Source organism: Mandrillus leucophaeus, unplaced genomic scaffold (genome assembly GCF_000951045.1).
Source record: "Mandrillus leucophaeus isolate KB7577 unplaced genomic scaffold, Mleu.le_1.0 Scaffold267, whole genome shotgun sequence".
In the NCBI taxonomy this organism is placed as follows: domain Eukaryota; kingdom Metazoa; phylum Chordata; class Mammalia; order Primates; family Cercopithecidae; genus Mandrillus; species Mandrillus leucophaeus.
The window spans coordinates 2,402,415-2,422,591 of NW_012102776.1; the positions used below are offsets into that span (position 1 = coordinate 2,402,415).

At 35.0% G+C, this 20,177-nt stretch overlaps 1 protein-coding gene across 1 annotated transcript in view; it reads left to right on the forward strand.

Annotated features, from left to right (window-relative positions):
* The window catches only part of DYNC2H1 (dynein, cytoplasmic 2, heavy chain 1), a 376,294-nt gene that overhangs the window by 17,444 nt on the left and 338,673 nt on the right, over positions 1–20,177 (forward strand). Inside the window, exons 13-21 of the mRNA XM_011984411.1 lie at positions 1,746–1,841; positions 6,320–6,472; positions 7,094–7,192; positions 8,576–8,715; positions 8,801–9,029; positions 10,198–10,325; positions 14,654–14,769; positions 15,393–15,520; positions 19,598–19,747. Coding sequence (XP_011839801.1) covers positions 1,746–1,841; positions 6,320–6,472; positions 7,094–7,192; positions 8,576–8,715; positions 8,801–9,029; positions 10,198–10,325; positions 14,654–14,769; positions 15,393–15,520; positions 19,598–19,747 — 1,239 coding nt within the window. The remainder of the gene's footprint in view (positions 1–1,745; positions 1,842–6,319; positions 6,473–7,093; positions 7,193–8,575; positions 8,716–8,800; positions 9,030–10,197; positions 10,326–14,653; positions 14,770–15,392; positions 15,521–19,597; positions 19,748–20,177) is intronic.

Sequence of the window (20,177 nt, forward strand, 5' to 3'; positions counted from 1 at the left end):
ATCATTTCAGTCGGAGCGACTCCTTAAAAGCAGAGAGGCTTACTTACTTTAATACGGTAAGTATTTAGTCTTACACAATACGAGCTCAAAAAATGAATGGTAATAGGTATTTGTACTTACCCTGGAAGAACACCTGGGAAAATCTATTTATATATTCCTTTATTTCTGAGCAGATATTTAGCTGGAATAGGGTGTATAAAGTAGAATGTTGGATAGATAGCAGTATGGCCAGATTGTAATAGAATACATACTATTCTATTGCTTCTTGTTTTCCTGATTGTTCTTTTTCTGGGCCTATTTTTGTGGTACAGAATAAGTAGAGTGGGTTTTCCCCACCAAATAAAGTATATTTTTATATGTATTAGTGGAAAGAAGAGGATCTCTATAAAATTAGTTAAGAAATATTTTTTAAGCATCTACTATGTGCCAAGAATTTTGTGAGGTGCTGGGGACATAAAAATTAATAGTCTCCTTGAACGCCTTAGACTTAAATGCCCAGGGTGTCCACTTGATCTTATTCCCTGAACCTCTCCTTTTTCCACCAGTGCAGTTGACAGTGGCCTTCTTTGTCCACCACTGTTCTTTGTAGGATCTCTATTTATTAATTCAACAAGTGTTTATTGAGTGCTTGCTGTTTGCTTGGCTCTGTTCTTAGAGCTGTCATTCCAGTAGGAGAGACAGATAGCAAACACCTAAATATATAATGCAATGTTAGGCAGTGATAGTGATAAATGCCTTGAAGAAGAATAAAACAGAATAAAGATATTGTGACAAACACTGCTATTTTATACTGACTGGTCAGGTTAGGTATGCCTTGATGGAGAGAGAATGTTTGAGAAGAGACATGACATAAAGTAGGCAAAAGAACCATGCAAATGTCTAGAGGAAGACTATTCCAGGGAGAGGGAATGGCAGATGTAGAATTCTAGAAGGAAGCCTCACTTGTTAGGTGAGAATAATAGTAAAGAGGCCAGTTTGGCTCATTCTTTAGTATATTGGGAGACAATTGGAAAGTTTTTAGGTGATAGTTTTGGGATTTTGGGGTTTTATTCTCAAGCGTTTTGGGAAGTCATTAGGTTTTGTGTAGGCAAGAGGTGTGATATATGTTTAAAAAAGACCACTCTGGCTGCTTTAAATAGACTATAAGAGGCCATGATTGGAAGCAGAGAGACCAGTTAGGAAGTCTGTTGCGCTGGTCTTGCCGAGAGATGGGAGTGTGTGGATTGGGATGCAATTGATGGGGGTTGGGGAAAGTGGTTGGATTCAAGATATATTTTGAGAGTATAGGCAATAGGCTTTTGCTGATGTGGAATATGAGAGAAGCATTAAGGACATCTCGAAGAATTTTTGGTCTGAGACGTGAATAAATTATTGTGGCATATACTGAGAAAAGAAGGAGTGGATTTGGAGAAGTGCAGGAATTAAGAATTTAGTTTCTTAGCACTTAACATGCTTCACTGAGTTCCTTCTTTCCTATGAGATTTTGAACTTCTTGATTCCAGGAACAAAGTTTTATAATCTATGTTTAATCAGACCTCAGGACATGATTGGCAGATTGTAGGAACTCAACACTTACTTGTTGATTGTGTATATTAATATATGAACAAATGCCCTATTGTAGATTAAAAACCTATTTTCTGTTTAAATTTTAGGATTGAGAAAATATTTTCATTCAAACAATTAAAAATCAAGAAAAATTAAAAATGAAGTTATTAATTATTATGAATTGGACTTTTACTTTGTAGGTGGCACATTTTTATAATTCTATTGATCAACAAATGATTCAAAGTCAGAGGCCGATGATGTTACAATCTGCCTTAGCATTTGAACAGATAATTAAGGTAAATGAACTTTTAATTTTATTATAATTAGATTTTACATGTGAAGTGTTTAATTCTTAATTTTCTGGTGTTCCCTTCAGCTTAACATAGCAAATGATCTAGATTTTGTTTCGCTTCCAGGGACTTCCTTCACTCTTAACAAGTAAAACTTTTTCTCCAGCTGTACATTGAAGTGGTTAGAATACTTAATATACTTTGGTACTGATTTTGATCAATTGCATTGATATAGATAGAATATGATTTGCATGATGTTATATTCATTTATTCTCTGAAGTTTGAGGTCCTTATACACAAGGTTCCTTAGACCTTTTCTACCATCTCCCAATTTTGTAATGTAAGACTTACTTGCTTTTATTTGTGGTTATTTAAATGTCTATATATAAGAAATTAGGAGGCTGGGCACACTGACTCACGCCTGTCATCCCAGCACTTCGGGAGGCCAAGGTGGGTGGGTCACCTGAGGTTAGGGGTTTGAGTGAAAACAACATGGTAAAACCCCATCTCAACTAAAAATACAAAAAAATTAGCCAGGCGTGGTGGTGGGTGCCTGTAACCCAGCTATTCGGGAGGCTGAGGTGGGTAGATCACCTGAGGTCAGGGGTTTGAGACCAGCCTGGCCAACATGGTGAAACCCATCTCAACTAAAAATATAAAAAAATTAGCCTGGCATGGTGGTGGGTGCCTGTAATCCCAGCTATTCGGGAGGCTGCGGCAGGAGAATTGCTTGAACCCAGGAGGTGGAGGTTGCAGTGGGTTGAGATCACACCACTGCACTCCAGCCTGGGAGACAGAGTGACTCCATCTAAAAAAAAAAAACAAAACAAAACAAAAAAGAGAGAAAAGAAATTAGGAAAACCTATAATAGTGTTTAAACTGAATATTACTATGTGACTACTAACTTTTTGAAGTCTGTATTTTTAGTCTTCATAGACATGAAATGTTTGACAAAAATAGGCAGAAGAGGTATATGCCATTTTTTTTTTCTGTTTGAAAGTGGATAACTAGTTGTGTCAGGGTCCACAGGACCAGCCCAGGTTCTTTTCTTTGCTTGGAGGATCCACAGGACTCAGTGTGTGGTCATACTCATAGCAGTATTTATTACGGTGAATGCATACAAAGCAAAATTAGCAAAGGGAGAGGTGCATGATGGGGTGAAGTCCCAAGAAAACAGGTACAGACTTCTAAGAGTCCTCTCCCAGTGGAGTCACACAGGGTGTACTTATTTTTTGTAGCAACAAATTGCAACACATGTGAAATCTTGTGTTACTGGAGAAGATCATTAGAGACTCAAAACCTAGGTTTTTATCAGGGGTGGTCATGTAGACACTTTCTGTCTAGTATGCACTGAAATTCCAAACTCCCAGAAGGAAAGCAAATATTCAGCATAAACCATGTTATTCAGGTCCAGTGAGCCACTCTTATCAGTTAGAGTGGTAGGAACGCTTCTGAAATCTAAGTTCCCAAATGCCAGCTAAGGGGATTCTTTTAAGCAGGTCTTTGGAAGGATGGTAGTCAGACCTTCTATGTTAACTCTTTTCTGCACACTAGTTCTGAAGCTTAATAATTCTAGAATTTATATTATTCATATTATAGATGTTATTAAAAGCACTTTTTTTCTTGTTGGCAGAGATTAACATGAATTTATAATGCAAAGTTTAAAAACATAGGTAAACAAAAATAAAAAAATGTCGTATAATCATACCATCAAGAAATGACTGTTTAAAAAAGTCTGGTGTATATCCTTTCAAATATTTTTCTATGCATATTTTTGAAAATGTATTCATATTTTTAAAAAGTATGCATAGTTTTGGAAATGGAATCACACTTTATTATTTTTTACCTTTTTTCCCCTAATGTGTAGATCATTTTAGTTGTAAGCCCTTACAACTTTTTCTTCTAATAAATTTGTTTAAAATAACGTCTGTGATATTTCTGAGGAGGAAATTTATTTTGCAAAATTGTGTTGTGAGAAGTAAATAATTATATTTAACATGTTAAATGAGACACAGTAGTGCTTATAAAACTAGGATAGGTGTAGAGAGAACATTAAGGTTCTGTATGATGCGCTGTCTACTTACTATATTGTAGAAAATTAGACTGTAATTTATTTATTTTCATATTTTCAAGCGATAGAACAGTAAGTGGTATATAGTAATTACTCAGTAAATACTTTTTAATTCATCAGCTATTTATCGAGCATCTCCTATAATCCAGAGACTTACTATGCCTTCATTGACCACTTCAAGTGAAGTATAGAAACTTTTCTTCTATATAGATTTCTTCACTCTCTCTACTTTGATATATTTGTCTTAAATATTTTCCCTATATACATTGAAACCACATCAGATGGTGTTATAATTTTTCCCCCAGTCATCAAATATGATTTAAGAAACTCGTGACAAAAGGGATAGCTTATTGTATAGTTATATTTTTTACTTATCCCAATATTCTTTTTTTTTTCTGAAGTTCTGTGCTCCTTTTGGTATTTTTTCTTTCTTTAAAGAACTAACTTCCTTTAGCCATGGTTTAGGATTAGGTGTGCTAGTGACAAATTTGCTTATCTTTCCTTTGTCTGATAATGTTTTCCTGTTTTCCTTTTCACCCATTCCTGAAGGGTATTTTAACTAGATATAAAATGCATATTTGACTTTTTTTTTTTTTTTTTTTTAGCACTTTAAACATTTTCCACTTCCTGCTGGCATCTGTGATTTCAGCTGACAAACTATTGTCATTCGAATTTGTATTCCTTTCTGAATAATGCATTGTTTCTCTTTGGCTCCTTTCAAGTTTTCAAAGAACCTTTGTCTTTAGTTTTCAGAAGTTTAATCATTGTCTAGGAAAGCATAGAATCCTTTTTTAAGTTTATCCTATTTGGAGTTTACTCAGCTTCTTGAATCTGTAGGTTTACGTCTTTTGCCAAATTTGTTAGGTTTTCAGTTACTGTCTTTTGAATGTATTGTTTTTCTTAGTTTTTCTCTCTTCTTCCTTTTAGGAAGCATGTATATATATATACATATAGTGCTTAGAAAGCATGTATGTATATATATAAAATCTTTGGAAGCTAATATATATATTAGCTCTTTTTTCTCAGAGCCTCTGTTCATTTTTCCCTTTATTTTCTCTTTGTTGTTCAAATTAGGTAAATTCTATTGATTTGTTCTCAAATGTACTGATTATATCCTCTGACATCTCGACACTGCTGTTGAGCCCATCCAGCCAGTTTTACATTTCTGTTATTGTATTTTTCAGTTCTATATATTCCATCTAGTTTTTTTTTTATAATTCTATTTTTTTCTTGAGATTTTCTGTTTTTCAGTAGTTTCAAGAGAATTTGTAACTGCCTGTTGAAGCATTTTTATGATGGCTGCCTTAAAATCCTTGTCAGATAATTCTTATATCAGATTCATTTCAGGGTTCACATCTGTTATGTTTTCTCATTCAAGTTCTGATTTTTTTTAGCTCTTGGTAACACAGGTGATTTTCCCTTATATTCTGGTCATTTTGGATATTATGATGCACTGTATAATATTTAATTTTTATATTTTAGAAAGCAGTCTCTTTGCTGAGTGTCTTGGGTGTGTGTGTGTGTTGAGTTTCCTGCTGGGCCCTACAGTATCAAAGTGGAGCATTTGTACACTGATTCATTGCAGATGAGTGGAATGGAAGTTTAGTGCTCCATTTTACTTTACTGATACCTTGTTGTGAAAGTGAGGCACCAACTTGGAGGCACCTTATTGCCTCCAAGCTGGGGTTTAAGCTCAGCTCCCTTCTGGGCCCTGTTGACTTTAGGGAGGAGGAGTCGAGGAGTGGAGGGCAGATTCACACCTTTCTGTTGCTGTGAGTAGGGGTGGGAGCTCAACTCCTTGTTCAGCCTCATGAATATTACCTTGGCAAGGGAATTGGAGCACTGCCTGCTTTTGCCAAGTAGGTGATGGAAGATCAACTTTCTACTTAGTCCTACTGAAATGGTAGAAAGGGGTGATTTTCTCTTTGGTGTTAAACTGCAATAGGATGTGTATTGCTAAAAACATTTTCTGTTGTTAGGCTCCTGTTTTCCTACCCCTGTATAGGCTTCTCCTGGAGCTTTTTTTAGTCTGTGCCTGTCAGTGGTTCAAGATTGGAAGCTTCTCCAGCGCCCTGTCCTGGATGTATAGGAGATAATAAGGAAACCCAGGTTTGTCGTGCCTTAATTCCTGAGGTTTCTAGGTTGTCTGCCTTCTTCATTCTTCCTTTCCGTCACCCTATGCCTGTTTGTTGTGTTGTATCTAGGGCTTTTCAGTTGTAAAAGGGAGAAGCTGGAAGAAATGGGCTACTCAATCTTTGCCAGACTGTCTTATCATTTATAAAGTGGAAAATTATTATGTACTTTCTTTATTGTAGGTCAGAGTTGGGGATAATTGAACTTTTGATATAGAATATTGAAACTTTTGGAAAAAAGAAATACATATGCATACTAAAGGTTATTTATTGTACCATAGAATTCAAAAACAGGAAGTGGAGGGAAATCACAGATTACTTGGGATAATCCTAAAGAATTAGAAGGCTATATCCAAAAACTCCAAAATGCTGCTGAACGGCTTGCCACTGAAAATAGAAAACTGAGAAAATGGCACACTACATTTTGTGAAAAGGTATATTTTGTTTATGAATTTGAATAAACTATGAATGATATTATTTAAAAAGTCATTAAGATACAATTTTTAAAAACTTATTTTGGAATAATTTGAGACTTAAAGTTGCAAAAATAGTACAGAGAAATCACAATTCCCCTTTGCCCAAATTCCCTGTTGTTAACAACTTATATAACCAGAGTAGTTATCAAAACCAGGAAACAGACTGTTTTCAAATTTACAATTTTCCACTAACATTCTTTTTTTTTTTTTTTTTCTAGGATACAATCTAGAATCCAATTCTGCATTTAGTTGTTGAGTCTCTGTAGCCTCCCCCTCCTCAGTCTTTTCCTTATTTTTCATGACTTTGATGAGTACTGGTCAGTTATTTTGTAGAATCTCCCTTGATTTGGGTTTATATGATGTTTTCCCATATTAGATTGGGGCTGTCCTATTTTGGCAGGAATAGCACAGAAGTGATGTTTTGCCCTTCTCAGTAGATTGGTCAAGTATTGATACATCTTGTATAGATTAAGTTAAGCTTGATCACTTGTTTAAGGTGGTATCTGTCAGGTTTCTCCACTGAAAAGTTACTATTTTTCCAGCAATATTTTGAGACTAGTATGCTCTAATTTTTCACAGGTGGTTGTTCTTATGAACATTGATCTGCTTCGGCAGCAGCAGCGTTGGAAAGACGGATTACAAGAATTGAGAACTGGCTTAGCAACTGTAGAAGCACAGGTAGAGTATGTTTTATTTTGTGTGTATACTTCGAAATATGGCCTTTTCAGAATGCAAATACAGTATATGAATTGCCGAGAAGTTCATAAAAGTTACCTTTAAATCTTGCTAATAAAATCCTAATAGATTTATAATTTTTGACTGAATTATATATAAAGACCATATATGAACGATCAATTTACATTTAAAAATATAAAAATAAGTTCCTGTAGTGTCTTATGGAATGCCAAATTCCTCAAGAATTTGTAGATTTTTGTCTTGGTATTTAAATATCTATCACTTGTTAGTTCTCTTTTAGGTGATTGTGACATCCATAAAAAACAAAGTTAAGTTTAGGTAGAATCCTAATGATTGAAATAATTTTATTTCAGATTTTTTTTTCCCTTTTTGGAGGTAAAACTTGAGTTCTATTCATATTTTGATATAATAGTTGATGCATATAAAGGTGGCTAGCACAAAGCCTGCTACATAGTAGATGGTGATGGAATCTTAGCGGAATATGAGTTAGATGTCTCACACATTTACATATATTTAATATTTTTCAGTTTTTATAACTTCAAGAAAAAGCAAAAGTACTAGAATTGATATATTTATGGTTGTATAGAAGCAAAAATGTATGTACATTCTTATGAACAATCTAATATTTTAAATCTCTTATGTTTTAGAATATGTAGTAGATTTACATTATGTAAGAAGTGGGAAGTGGGGCCGGGCGCGGTGGCTCAAGCATGTAATCCCAGCACTTTGGGAGGCCGAGACGGGCGGATCACGAGGTCAGGAGATCGAGACCAGCCTGGCTAACAGGGTGAAACCCCATCTCTACTTAAAAAAAATACACTAGCCGGGCGAGGTGGCGGGCGCCTGCAGTCCCAGCTACTGGGGAGGCTGAGGCAGGAGAATGGCGTAGACCCGGGAGGCGGAGCTTGCAGTGAGCTGAGATCCGGCCACTGCACTTCAGCCTGGGTGATAGAGCGAGACTCCGTCTCAAAAAAAAAAAAAAAAAGAAGTGGGAAGGGAAGAGAAGAGCTATACTTGATGGGAATTTTTGAAAAAGGACTAAGACGTTCATAAAATAAACCAGTATTTGTGGTACTACATCATAAAATAAAGTCCAAATATGAAAGTCATTTAATATTTGCTTGCTTTTTAAATTGTGCTGATCTTTTAAAATACTATTTATAAGTATGAAGATTAGATTTTCATATTTGTCTCTAAATAAGCTTATACAGAGAGTGACAAAGATGTACCTGTTTTCACACATTTGAAATGAGTTGGTTTTATTTTTGTGATTATAAATGTGCATTATGTGACGTGAAAGTATTAAATGAAAAATCCATTCTGCTGCCTAATTTCTAAATTAAAAATGTGAATGTAACATATTAGGGATTCCAAGCAAGTGACATGCATGCATGGAAACAACACTGGAATCATCAACTGTACAAAGCTCTGGAGCATCAGTACCAGATGGGCTTAGAAGCACTTAATGAGAATTTGCCAGAAATAAATATAGACTTAACTTACAAGTAAGATGTTTTTTAAACCCCAATTTAATGTTCAATGTGTAATTTTCTAATAATTTATGTTTTAAAGTTATTTATTTAATTTTAGACAGGGACGATTACAATTCAGGCCCCCTTTTGAAGAAATCCGGGCTAAATATTATAGAGAAATGAAGAGATTCATCGGCATTCCGAATCAGTTTAAGGGAGTGGGTGAGGCAGGAGACGAATCTATTTTTTCTATTATGATTGATAGAAATGCAAGTGGATTTTTGACAATTTTCAGCAAAGCAGAAGATCTGTTTAGAAGATTGTCAGCTGTTTTACACCAACATAAGGTATAGAACATGTAATGTTCCATCCTTGCATCCTAAAATTATTTCTGATTGATTGAATTTACATTAAATGTATACATTAGTAGTTTATCTTGTGTGGCATAACATTAAAATATGGCAAACCAGAGAGCTGGATCCGTAGATACTTATACAACCTAGATTTACATGCAGAAGAGAAAAAAGTTATGGGAACTTTTTTTTGTGTGTGTCTTTGACTATTTTGTGACAATTGAGAAACTTGTTTTTATTTGCTTTTTATTTTTTAGAATTGTTGTGTCAACTTGGCGGTTTGGGCATGGTGGCTTATACCTGTAATCCCAGCACTTTGGGAGGCCGAGGCTAATGGGTCACTTGAGTTCAGGAGTTTGAGACCAGCCTGGCCAACATGGCGAAACATCATCTTTATTAAAATACAAAAATTATCTGGGCGTGGTGGCGGGCATCTGTAAACCCAACTACCCTGGAGGCTGAAGTAGGAGAATCACTTAAACCAGGGAGGTGGAGGTTTCAGTGAGCTTAAATTGCACCACTGCACTCCAGGCTGGGTGACAGAGCGAGACTCCATCTCAAGAAAAAAGAAAAAAAATTGTGTCAGTTTAGAATGTGATATAGTTCTGTTGTGTCAATTTTAATTCTTCCTCTGAAGCCCTCAAATGTTACTGAAATCAGAGCGATTTAACAGCTTATGTCTGTTTAAGTATATCATCCCAACTAACTTTAAGTATAAACTAATTGTGTTTCTCATTTGTATTGATCCTAGACATATGACAAGAATTGGACCAGTGTCTTAACTGCCACTGCAATACTTCTGTGTCTTAGATTTCTAGGATGAATCTGGACACTTTCAGATTTGTAGCCTATAGTGACTCTTGGTTTTGCAGAAGTGATTCCACCTTTGATGTTTTGTATATATTTAATTTGAGAAGAGAATCTAAACAGAGGGTTTATATAATTTCCTTTTAAAAAGTTTATGATCACTGCATTTGCGTATTAAATCTCTTTTTTTCTCTTTATTCTTTAGGCTGTGTGGTAATGATTATATTACTTAAATTGACACTTGAATACCTCATATTTGCCTCTTTTTGTTGGTTTTAATAGTTGGATCGATTCTATTATATGTTAACGTACTGGTTCTATATCTTTAATAATACATTTTTCTTCCTTTAAACAGGAATGGATTGTAATTGGACAAGTTGATATGGAAGCTCTGGTGGAAAAGCATCTTTTTACTGTACATGATTGGGAGAAAAATTTTAAAGCATTAAAAATAAAAGGGAAAGAAGTAGAACGACTTCCAAGGTATTGGAGGTTAATGTAGTACTTACGTACCATAATAATTTTTTGACATGGACAGTAAGGGAGCTCTCTACTTAGTGGTATTGAAGGCAGATCAGCTTCTTGCCTCCTGTAGATCTCAGCTATGACACTTGGGTATCATCTAGGTAGGGTGTTACAGAGAATAAAACAAGTTTTCCTTCTAGAAGCTCTGCTGGCTGAGACCTATTAGGTAGAATAGACTGAAGAAAGAGGCTTTGATCTTGATCTGGTATGAGGAGCTATGTTTGATATGCATTGGCACAATCTCAGTACGGTTAGAAGCTACTGGTGAGAGCATACTAGAGAATATAAAGCTAGTGACATTTCACTCTGCTTTTGTACTGCTCTGCTTCCTTTCAAGATGTACAACATAGTGCTGCATTTAGATATTGCCCTAAATGTGGATAAAAGCCTCTAAGGGGCAACTCAGCTACTTGAGAATATAGCCTGAAATACTCACCACCAGAACCACTCTTAGCAATAAGTTCCATGAAAGGCCTTGTGTAATCATGCATATATCACCTATAAAGGATAATATCACTTTTATTAATTTATGTTTTCATTCTTTCAATAAATACTTAGTGTTTATAAAATGCAAAACTTTGTGCTTTAGGAGTACAAAGAGGAAGAAGACAGAGGACCTGAGATGAATTGCTTATTCTCTGGTAGTGCAATAAGACAAATATATTTGATGATTAATTCAAGTACACACAGGGGTTAAGTAAGTGGGCTCTGGAGTTAGGTAGCTGTTACCAGCTGCGTGACTGACGGTCATTGAAATTGTGAACCTAAATTTCTTTAGCTTTAAAATATTAGCAACAATAGTTATTAATCTCATAGTGTTTTGAGGATTGAGTAATTTCCATATAAGTAACTGGCACAGGGTATGTTTTCAATAAATGTGAGTTACTTTTAATTGTTGTTAATATCAGATGGAATAGTCTATATTCCATATTAAGACTGAACTAAAATTATGGGGATTCAGAGGATGATGACATCCCCTCTGTCTGGGGCAAAATCAAGGAAAATCTTTGTTAGGATAGTAACACTTGAACTAGGATTTTGACAGGTGCAAATGAAAATGGGAGGGTAAAAAAGAATCTCTTAGCAAAAGGAATTGTGTGCTGAAAATATGAAGTTGGTTAATTGAAAATTGTATTAGAGTTAATGTTTTATTAGGGACTAGAGGGAGATGATCCTGGAAAGGTATAGATAAGGTACACAAAAAAGAGAATTTGGATTTTATTCATTTTGGGATGATTAGCTTTTAAAGGGTTCTAAACAGGAGTGTGTCAGTACCAAAGCTGTTCATTAGGAAATTTAATCTGGAAACACAGATACATGGTGGGATAAAGAGATCCTGGAGGCAGACCAGCTAGTCTGTCAGTCTTCCAGAAGAGCAGTAATAATAATGATAATAATAATTATTATTTGAGACAGAGTCTTGCTGTGTCACCCAGGCTGGAGTGTAGTGGCATAATACTTGCTCACTGCAACCTCTGCCTCTTGGGTTTAAGTGATTCCTCTGCCTCAGCCTCCTGAGTAGCTGGGACTACAGGTGCACACCACCACGCCTGGCTAATTTTTTGTTTTTTTAGTAGAGGCAGGGTTTCATTATGTTGGCCAGGCTGGTCTCCAACTCTTGACCTCAGGTAATCTGCCCACCTTGGCCTCCCAAAGTGCTGGGCTTACAGGCATGAACCACCACAACCGGCCATAATAATTAATTGAATTACCTTATTGGATCTCAAAATGAGGAGGAGGAAATAGTATGAGGAATTAAGAAGTCTTATTTATTGGAGGAAGATGAGGGAGTAGGAATAGGAAGAGACAAATGACTTGAGGGTTTGAGCGTGGGTGATTTGGATACCCGTAGTACCATGAACATTAGTTTAAAGTAAGGAAAAGATAGTGCTTTTATAGTGCTTGCACATGGGGTTTTTCCTCTCTGTTGGACCTTGCTTTTGATCCCAATCTTGACCATCTTCTTTAACCTAATGCTGTCACCTGACTGCATAAGAACCTCTACTGTTACCTCTACTATCTTTTTGTCCCTTGCTTTAGATAGCTTTCTTATTTATGATCCTTACCAAAAGAAAAAACAAAGAACGCCTATCCCACACTGTGTTTTTCATTTTGCCATTTCTTGCTAACAAATTAACATGTATTCATCTAAGTGAATACACACATATGCACATACAAACACACACATTTTATTGGTACTTTTTGAAAATATGCTGTAAGATTAGAAAAGCTGTATTATTATGATATGTTTTAGATAGTATCATAAGAAAATAATTTTTGAATATGCATCTTTGATATATGAGTCATCTTCCATTGCTATCTATGGCTGAACAGAATCTCAGTTTCATATTGTGAATATTTTCAAATGAAAGATGAATGTTAGCCTTGTCCACAGCATTCTGTAGTGAGTAAAACTTCTTTGCTGTAATTGTATCACTTTATGTTAATTCATTAGCAAAATACAGTATAGTATAATCTTTTAGGTTTTCCAAAATCACTTATCTTCATGTATCAAATATCGGAAATCATGACTCTTTATGTGTCAGGATTTCAGAAATTTTATAATTTTATGTGTCAAGAAAATTGGCTGTTATATATAGCTTTTGGTTGTTAAGAACTGTAGTTTAAATTTCTCCAGCTAGTAGGTGATTGAGAATAAATAAGTAAAACTTTAAAAGAAAATTATATTTTAAAATAAAATGGTACATAATTAAAACATATAATTTGCCTCTTAAGGATCTCACCTGGCTCTATGCTTTAAGAAAAGCAAGTAGCTTTCCAAATAATCTTTTTGACCAAAGTTTTCAGATTTGTTTTAACTCTGTATAATTGAAGATAAATATGAGACTTTCCTCAGATGAGTGAGTCTGGTTCAGCTTTTCTTTGCTTAGAACGTTACAATTTGCATTGAGGTGCAATGGAAATAATTACATGTTTAAAACTTTATCCTTGTTTTCTGATTATTAAAATAGTATATTTGTTTTATAGCTTGTTTTAAATATAGTAAAATACAGAGACAATTCCTGTTAATATTTGATGTTTTGGACATATTAGTATATACACTTATAAAATGTAGATTATATTATATCCTGCTGTTTGTTTTTTTTGAGAGTGAGTCCCGCTCTGTTGCCCATGCTGGAGCGCAGTGGTGTGATCTCGGCTTACTACAACCTCTGCCTCCTGGGTTTAAGCGATTCTCCTGCCTCAGCCTCCTGAGTAGCTGGGACTACAGGCGTGCACCACCATGCCTGACTAATTTTTATATTTTTAGTAGAGACAGGAGTCTCACCATGTGGGCCAGGCTGGTGTTGAACTCCTGACCTCAGGTGATCCGCCTGCTTCGGCCTCCCAAAGTGCTAGGATTACAGGCCACCACGCCTGGCCTATCCTGCTATTTTTATGGAATATTATTTCATTGATAGTTTGCAATGTTATTATCTGCACGTCAAAAATGTGATTTTTAATTATATGTATATTTAAAAATTTATTTTGCTGTTTCTATGTTTACCTTGTTTCAAACTTTTCACTATTATAGTTAGTGCTTTCATGAAAATACTTGTGTATAAATCTTGGAGTCTGCCTTGCAATTTTTCTTAGGATAAATTCTAAAGGTAGAGTTGTTAAGACAAAGGATATGCCAATTTAAAATTATTTGACATATACATTGCTCTTTACAAAGATTGCCTTGTTTTATATTCTAACAGTTCTGGGAATTTGCGTTGTTTTATATTCTAACAGTTCTGGGAATTCTGTTTGCCCACACAATTGAAGATTCAAAGTAACCATTCATTACATTTTTTTCAGTTTGTTAAATGTACAATGGTGTCTCATCGTTTTATTGTTTTAGTACTTTAACAGTCTAAATTTACTTTCTATCTATATTTAATTTTGTCTTATTTTTATTATTTGCATTTTGGCTGCAGGATAGTAAATTTATTTTATAAATATTTAAATAGGTGTATTACATGCTGTGACAAGAGAACTCATTAATATTTAAATATATTCTTTTGATACTTTAGTAATTCATAATGTACCACCTTTTTTTGAAGCTGATATGCTGGATGATTAAACTTGTAGTATTATAACAAAATCATTGTTCAATGAAAAACTTCAAAATAGTATGTGTAAGGCATTTTTGCTAAATTGAATCTAAATGTGCTTGAAAGATCACTATGTTACTGTTGATATACATTTTTAAGTGTATTACATGAAATCGTTATTATATGAGACTCTTTTCCTCTAATTAGTCTTTTCTATGTCAAAATATGTCCATTGACATTTTTCAGTGTTGTCAAGGTAGATTGTTTAAATATTAACTGCAACCCTGTGAAGACTGTGATTGATGATCTCATCCAGAAGTTATTTGATCTGCTTGTTCTTTCTTTGAAGAAGTCCATACAGGGTAAAGACACATTTTAATTTTTATTTTTACTTAATTTGATATGCAGAAGCATGCACTTTAAGAGTTATAAAATGTGAATTTCAATGATCATTAAAAACCAAAACTGAACTAATTTAAAAAAAGCGGGAAAAGTCCATTTTCAATCTTCAAGAAGCCTAAAATGAAGACATCTTTATTATTTGCAGTCTGAGCTAGTATCAGATTGTTGCATTATGTAATTGAGAAAGGGAGGTAATTCTGGTATAATGTATTTCTGCTTATCTCCTCAAATGACAGAGTATTTTTCAAAATACCACAGTTTCTTCTTTTTCCTTTAAACTGAGATGTTTTAGTATATTATATAAAAGACGAAAAATGTTCAGTAAAATTTACTAAAAATGAGTGCATTTTAAGCTTTTCTTAACATTTTTAAATACAACACAAAGCAACTAAACTTTCATGGGAAGAAATTTCTTTGCTTATTCCACATCTTGAAATTTTGTTTTATGAAAGCAAATGATAATTTAGAACTTATTGTATTCCATATACTGATTACTTCTACCACCCCTTGATTTAGAAATTATGTAATTTAGTATTTTGGATGGTAATAATTACATTTCTTGTATTTCAATGCTACCACTCAGCTCATTTACATGAAATTGACACATTTGTTACTGAGGCTATGGAAGTCTTAACAATTATGCCCCAGTCTGTGGAAGAAATTGGTGATGCAAATCTACGATATAGTAAGTTACAAGAACGGAAGCCAGAGGTGAGAATCACAAAGTAATATTATTATTATTATTACTTTCTTTATTTTTGAGTTGCAACCTATAGTTATAACTCTAAAGGTAATAGTGTGAATTATTTAAGTTTAGTCTTACTGTAACATGCCACAGCATAAAACAGACTGCAAATATATCTAAAAATAATACTAAGTGTTATGGTTACTGTTTCATTACACCAATAGTGCATCAAAAGTCTATTTATTTATTTACTTACATATTTATTTTGAGACGGAGTCTTGCTCTGTCACCCAGCCTGGAGGGTAGTGGCGCGATCTCGGCTCACTGCAACCTCCACCTCCCGGGTTCAAGCAATTCTCTTGCCTCAGCCTTCCGAGTAGCTGGGACTACAGGCACATGCCAACATGCCTGGCTAATTTTTGTATTTTTAGTAGAGGCGGGGTTTCACTATGTTGGCCAGGCTGGTCTCGAACTCCTGAGACCTCGTGATACGCCTGCCTTGGCCTCCCAAAGTGCTGAGATTACAGGTGTGAGCCACCGCACCTGGCCTTATTATTGCTTTTTACTGCATGGAAGATGTTTAAATTAGGTAATTATATGTCATTATTTACAAATATATAATCTCAACATTATAAGGAGGTCCACAATAATCTGGCTCAACTGGTTAGCTCACGATTAGATTCTTGGCTGGGCATGGTAGCTCACGCCTGTAATCCCAGCACTTTGGGAGGCCGAGGCAGGCAGATCATGGGGTCCGGAATTCAAGACCAGCCTGGCCAACATGGTCAAATCCCATATCTATTAAAAATACAAAAATTAGCCGGGTGTGGTGGTGGGTGCCTGTAATCCCAGCTACTCAGGAGGCTGAGGCAGGAGAATCTCTTGAACCAGGGAGGCGGAGGTTGCAGTGAGCTGAGATCATGCCACTGCCCTCCAACCTAGATGACAGAGCAAGACTCTGTCTCAAAATAAATATGTAAGTAAATAAATAAATAGACTTTGATGCACTATTGGTGTAATGAAACTGTAACAGTAATACTTCGTACTATTTTTAGATATATTTGCAGTCTGTTTTATGATGTGGCATGTTAGAGTAAGAGTAAGCTTAAATAATTCACACTATTTCCTTTAGAGTTATAACCGTAGGTTGCAAAAGTATGAAGTTAAGAGCCAAACTAGGAGTACACATGCACACATGCATATATGATGGAAGAGCTCATAATTAAATACAAAGGAGAATGGTAAAGATTCATAGAAAACTATCCAGAAGGCTAGAGCCCAGAATAGACAAGCCAAAGTTTTATAACATTATAGATGATTTTGGTTATATTTGGAGCAAGAAGGAGAAATAATTCAAATTAGTATACAAACTTATTTGCCCCCACCATGTGATAGACTTAAAATTATAAAGAGAGTTTCAAGGTGAATAAAATATCACCCCAGTGGAAAGAATTACAGACTTTTGTGTGATAGACTTAAGGGTATTAAAGAGGATTTACAGGTGAATAAAATAATGTATCTGTCTTGTAGAAGGAATTAGCTAAAATAGGAATGGTTATGAGCTGTGGCAGTTAGCAGAGGCATTTGACTGTTATGTATGGATCACCATACTAGGTGTACTAGGAGTTGGGGATGCAGCTGTGAAAATATTCTATTCTCATGGATCATATGTGTATGTGTATGTGTATGTGTATGTGTATGTGTATGTGTATGTGTGTGTTTGTGTGTGTGTGAGAGAGAGAAAGAGCAAAAGAGAGGATTTTGAGAGAGAGAGAGGAGAGAAGTGAGGATGAGTATGCTCAACTAGGGGATATTACTTAGGGTTGGTGATCATGGGATATCTTCTCAGAGAGATGACATTTGAGCTGAGACCTGACAGATAAGAAAGAGCCAAACATTCTGAGATTTGGGGACAGATCATTCCAAAAAAGGATGAATAGCATGCACAAAGATCTTAAGGTAGAGAAGGAGCTTGGTATGCTTAACGAACAGAGAGATGTAAACATCAAGAGAGTTAATTATTAAGACAGCATAGTATTCAAGGAAGAGAATGAATCGTATGAGGTGCAATTGGAAAGAGGCAAGTCCAGATTACGAAGATACTTTTAGACAATCATAAGAAGTTTGTATTTTATTCTGAGTGTAATAAGAAAGTCTTTAGACGGCTTTAAGTGGGGGAGTGACAGAATGTCTCTGACATTTTGAAGTGATGGCTTTAGCTGTTCTGTGGAAAATGAATTGGAGGGAGACAATAGCAGTGGCCAGGCCAGTTAGTAGGATATTACAATATGATAGACAAGAAATGATGGAAACTTGTATCATGTAGTAGTAGTGGAGATAGAATTGGAGAGATTGATGATGTGTGGGGGTGGGTGTGGTTAGAGAAAGACAAATCAAAATATCTCCTAGGGTTTTGGCTTGAGCAGCTGGGAACGTATTGGTGCCGTTTCCTGAAATAAGAATGACTAGAGGAGCAACTGGAGTTCGGAAGTGGTAGAGATTAAGTTGTCTGGTAGAAATTGAATGAGGAATGTGGAATTTAGAGTAAAAGTAAGGACTACAAATAGAAATTTTGAAGTGTTTTTTAGATACATGAGATTTAAGCCTGGGGATTGGCTTAGACCAACTGGTAGATAACAAACACAATGTGTAAGACCAGGCTTGAACTTTGCAAAATTTAGACTTTAAGCATAAGAGGAGGAGCAAAGGAGATGAATGGAGTGGGAGGAAAGACAAGAGATTGTAGTGTCACAAAAGCTAAGAGGAGAAATTGATGTTGTTTGCCGGGAACAGCAAGCAATTAGGTATTATAAGAGGTAGTACGTGGCATGAGATAATAAAAGATAATAAAAGTACCTATAAGAGGTGGGAAGTGGCATGAGCTAATAAAAGAACTAGGCAGAATATTCATGTGAGCCATATCAAGGACCTTAGAATCTCATATTCTGTGGTCATTGAGGAGCTGTTGCTAGGTTTTATATAGCAAAGTATTATATAATTCTCTTTTGGTATGTCTGTTTGTTGGTATGTGGATTTGAGGGGTAGGACTGGAGGTAGGTAGACTAGGAAACTATTGTGATATGTTTTACAGGCTAACTGGAGTTCCGTTCACGTGTAGAAACTTAAAATCCTGAGGTGGTCCAATCATAGTTCACTGCAGCCTCAAACTTCTGGGTTCAAGCAGTCTTCCCTCTTCAGCTTCCTCAGTAGCTAGGAGTACAGATGTGCACCACCATGCCCAGTTAATTTTTAAATATATTTCTTTAGAGATGCGTTCTCACCATGTTGACTAGGTTAATCTTAATCCCCTCACCTTGGCCTCCCAAAGTGCTAGGATTACAGGTGTGAGCCGCCAGGCCTGCCCAATTGAGTTATCTTTGAATTTCCTTTGTTGTCTGTTTTATTATGTATGCATAGTGATATTTAAAAATGTTTAAATGGATTTTATTGCTTTATTGAATAGTAAAAATACAGATATTAATTATCGGATACTGTTGTTTTACAGAGTTTTAAAAGCCTTAGAGGCAGTTCCAGCAGTTTAGCACCCATTGACCTACACCCAAATTGTTTAACAAACTGTTAGCTATATACAACTTAGGACACTTCAGTTAAAAACCCTGAACGTAGGAGCTTAATTTCACTTCCTTAGTTGTCTGTTTCTTAAGTAGCTTTTTTCATGACTTTCTTTCTCTATTAAGTAGGATAATTTAGTTAACTTATGCTCTTAGATAATCACTAATTTTAGCTCCTTTAGAAACCTCTTTTGCATTTGCTTGTGAATGGAACATTTATAATAAGAACTTTACTTTGATAAACCATAGTATTATCTTTATGGATTTCATTTAGTCTCATATTACTACTTTATCTTTTTTAACCTCTGAGGTTAGAGTGCCTTGGTAGAATTTGTATATAGTAAAAAATAACCATTAGAGTTTATATCCAGGAATTTTCCACCAAATCAGAATATATAGGAATTTAACAAATTGTTTAACTGCAAAAATCTTAATTTGAAAAATAAAGTCATGAAACAAAAATTAAAATAAATGAAATCTTAAGAGATTTGATAAAATAGGTTGTTATTCACTTTTTTTTTTAACCTTTAGATTTTGCCCTTATTTCAAGAAGCGGAAGACAAAAATAGACTTCTACGAACTGTGGCTGGTGGAGGTTTAGAAACAATTAGTAATTTGAAAGCTAAGTGGGATAAATTTGAGTTAATGATGGAAAGTCACCAACTTATGATTAAAGACCAGGTTAGAACTTTTAGTTATTTATTAAAATGGGAACTTTTTTCTCACTTAAGATTTCTTGCTTATCTTTTATTCCTTTATAGCCCAGGTTTATAATAATTTAATGTGGCTGTTGAAATTGACCTCCCTGACTACTTTTAAAGTAAAATGCTTTATATAAATGATGATTGTTTCACATGATTTTTCTTTACTTCCTATCATACCAAGAAGAAACCAGTGTCTTTGAAATGTAGCATTATTTGTAGTCTTATAGATGAATTTATTGCTTACCTACTATGTATGACTTAAGTTTATTTCTGAAACTCATGTTTTCTTTAATTACTAAATTTATTAGGATATCAGTTTAACTACTCTAATGGAGACCCCAAAAATTCTAGCTTATGTTTCTCTCTCACATTATAAGCTGCTATGGTGCCTCTGCTCTGTAACTTTG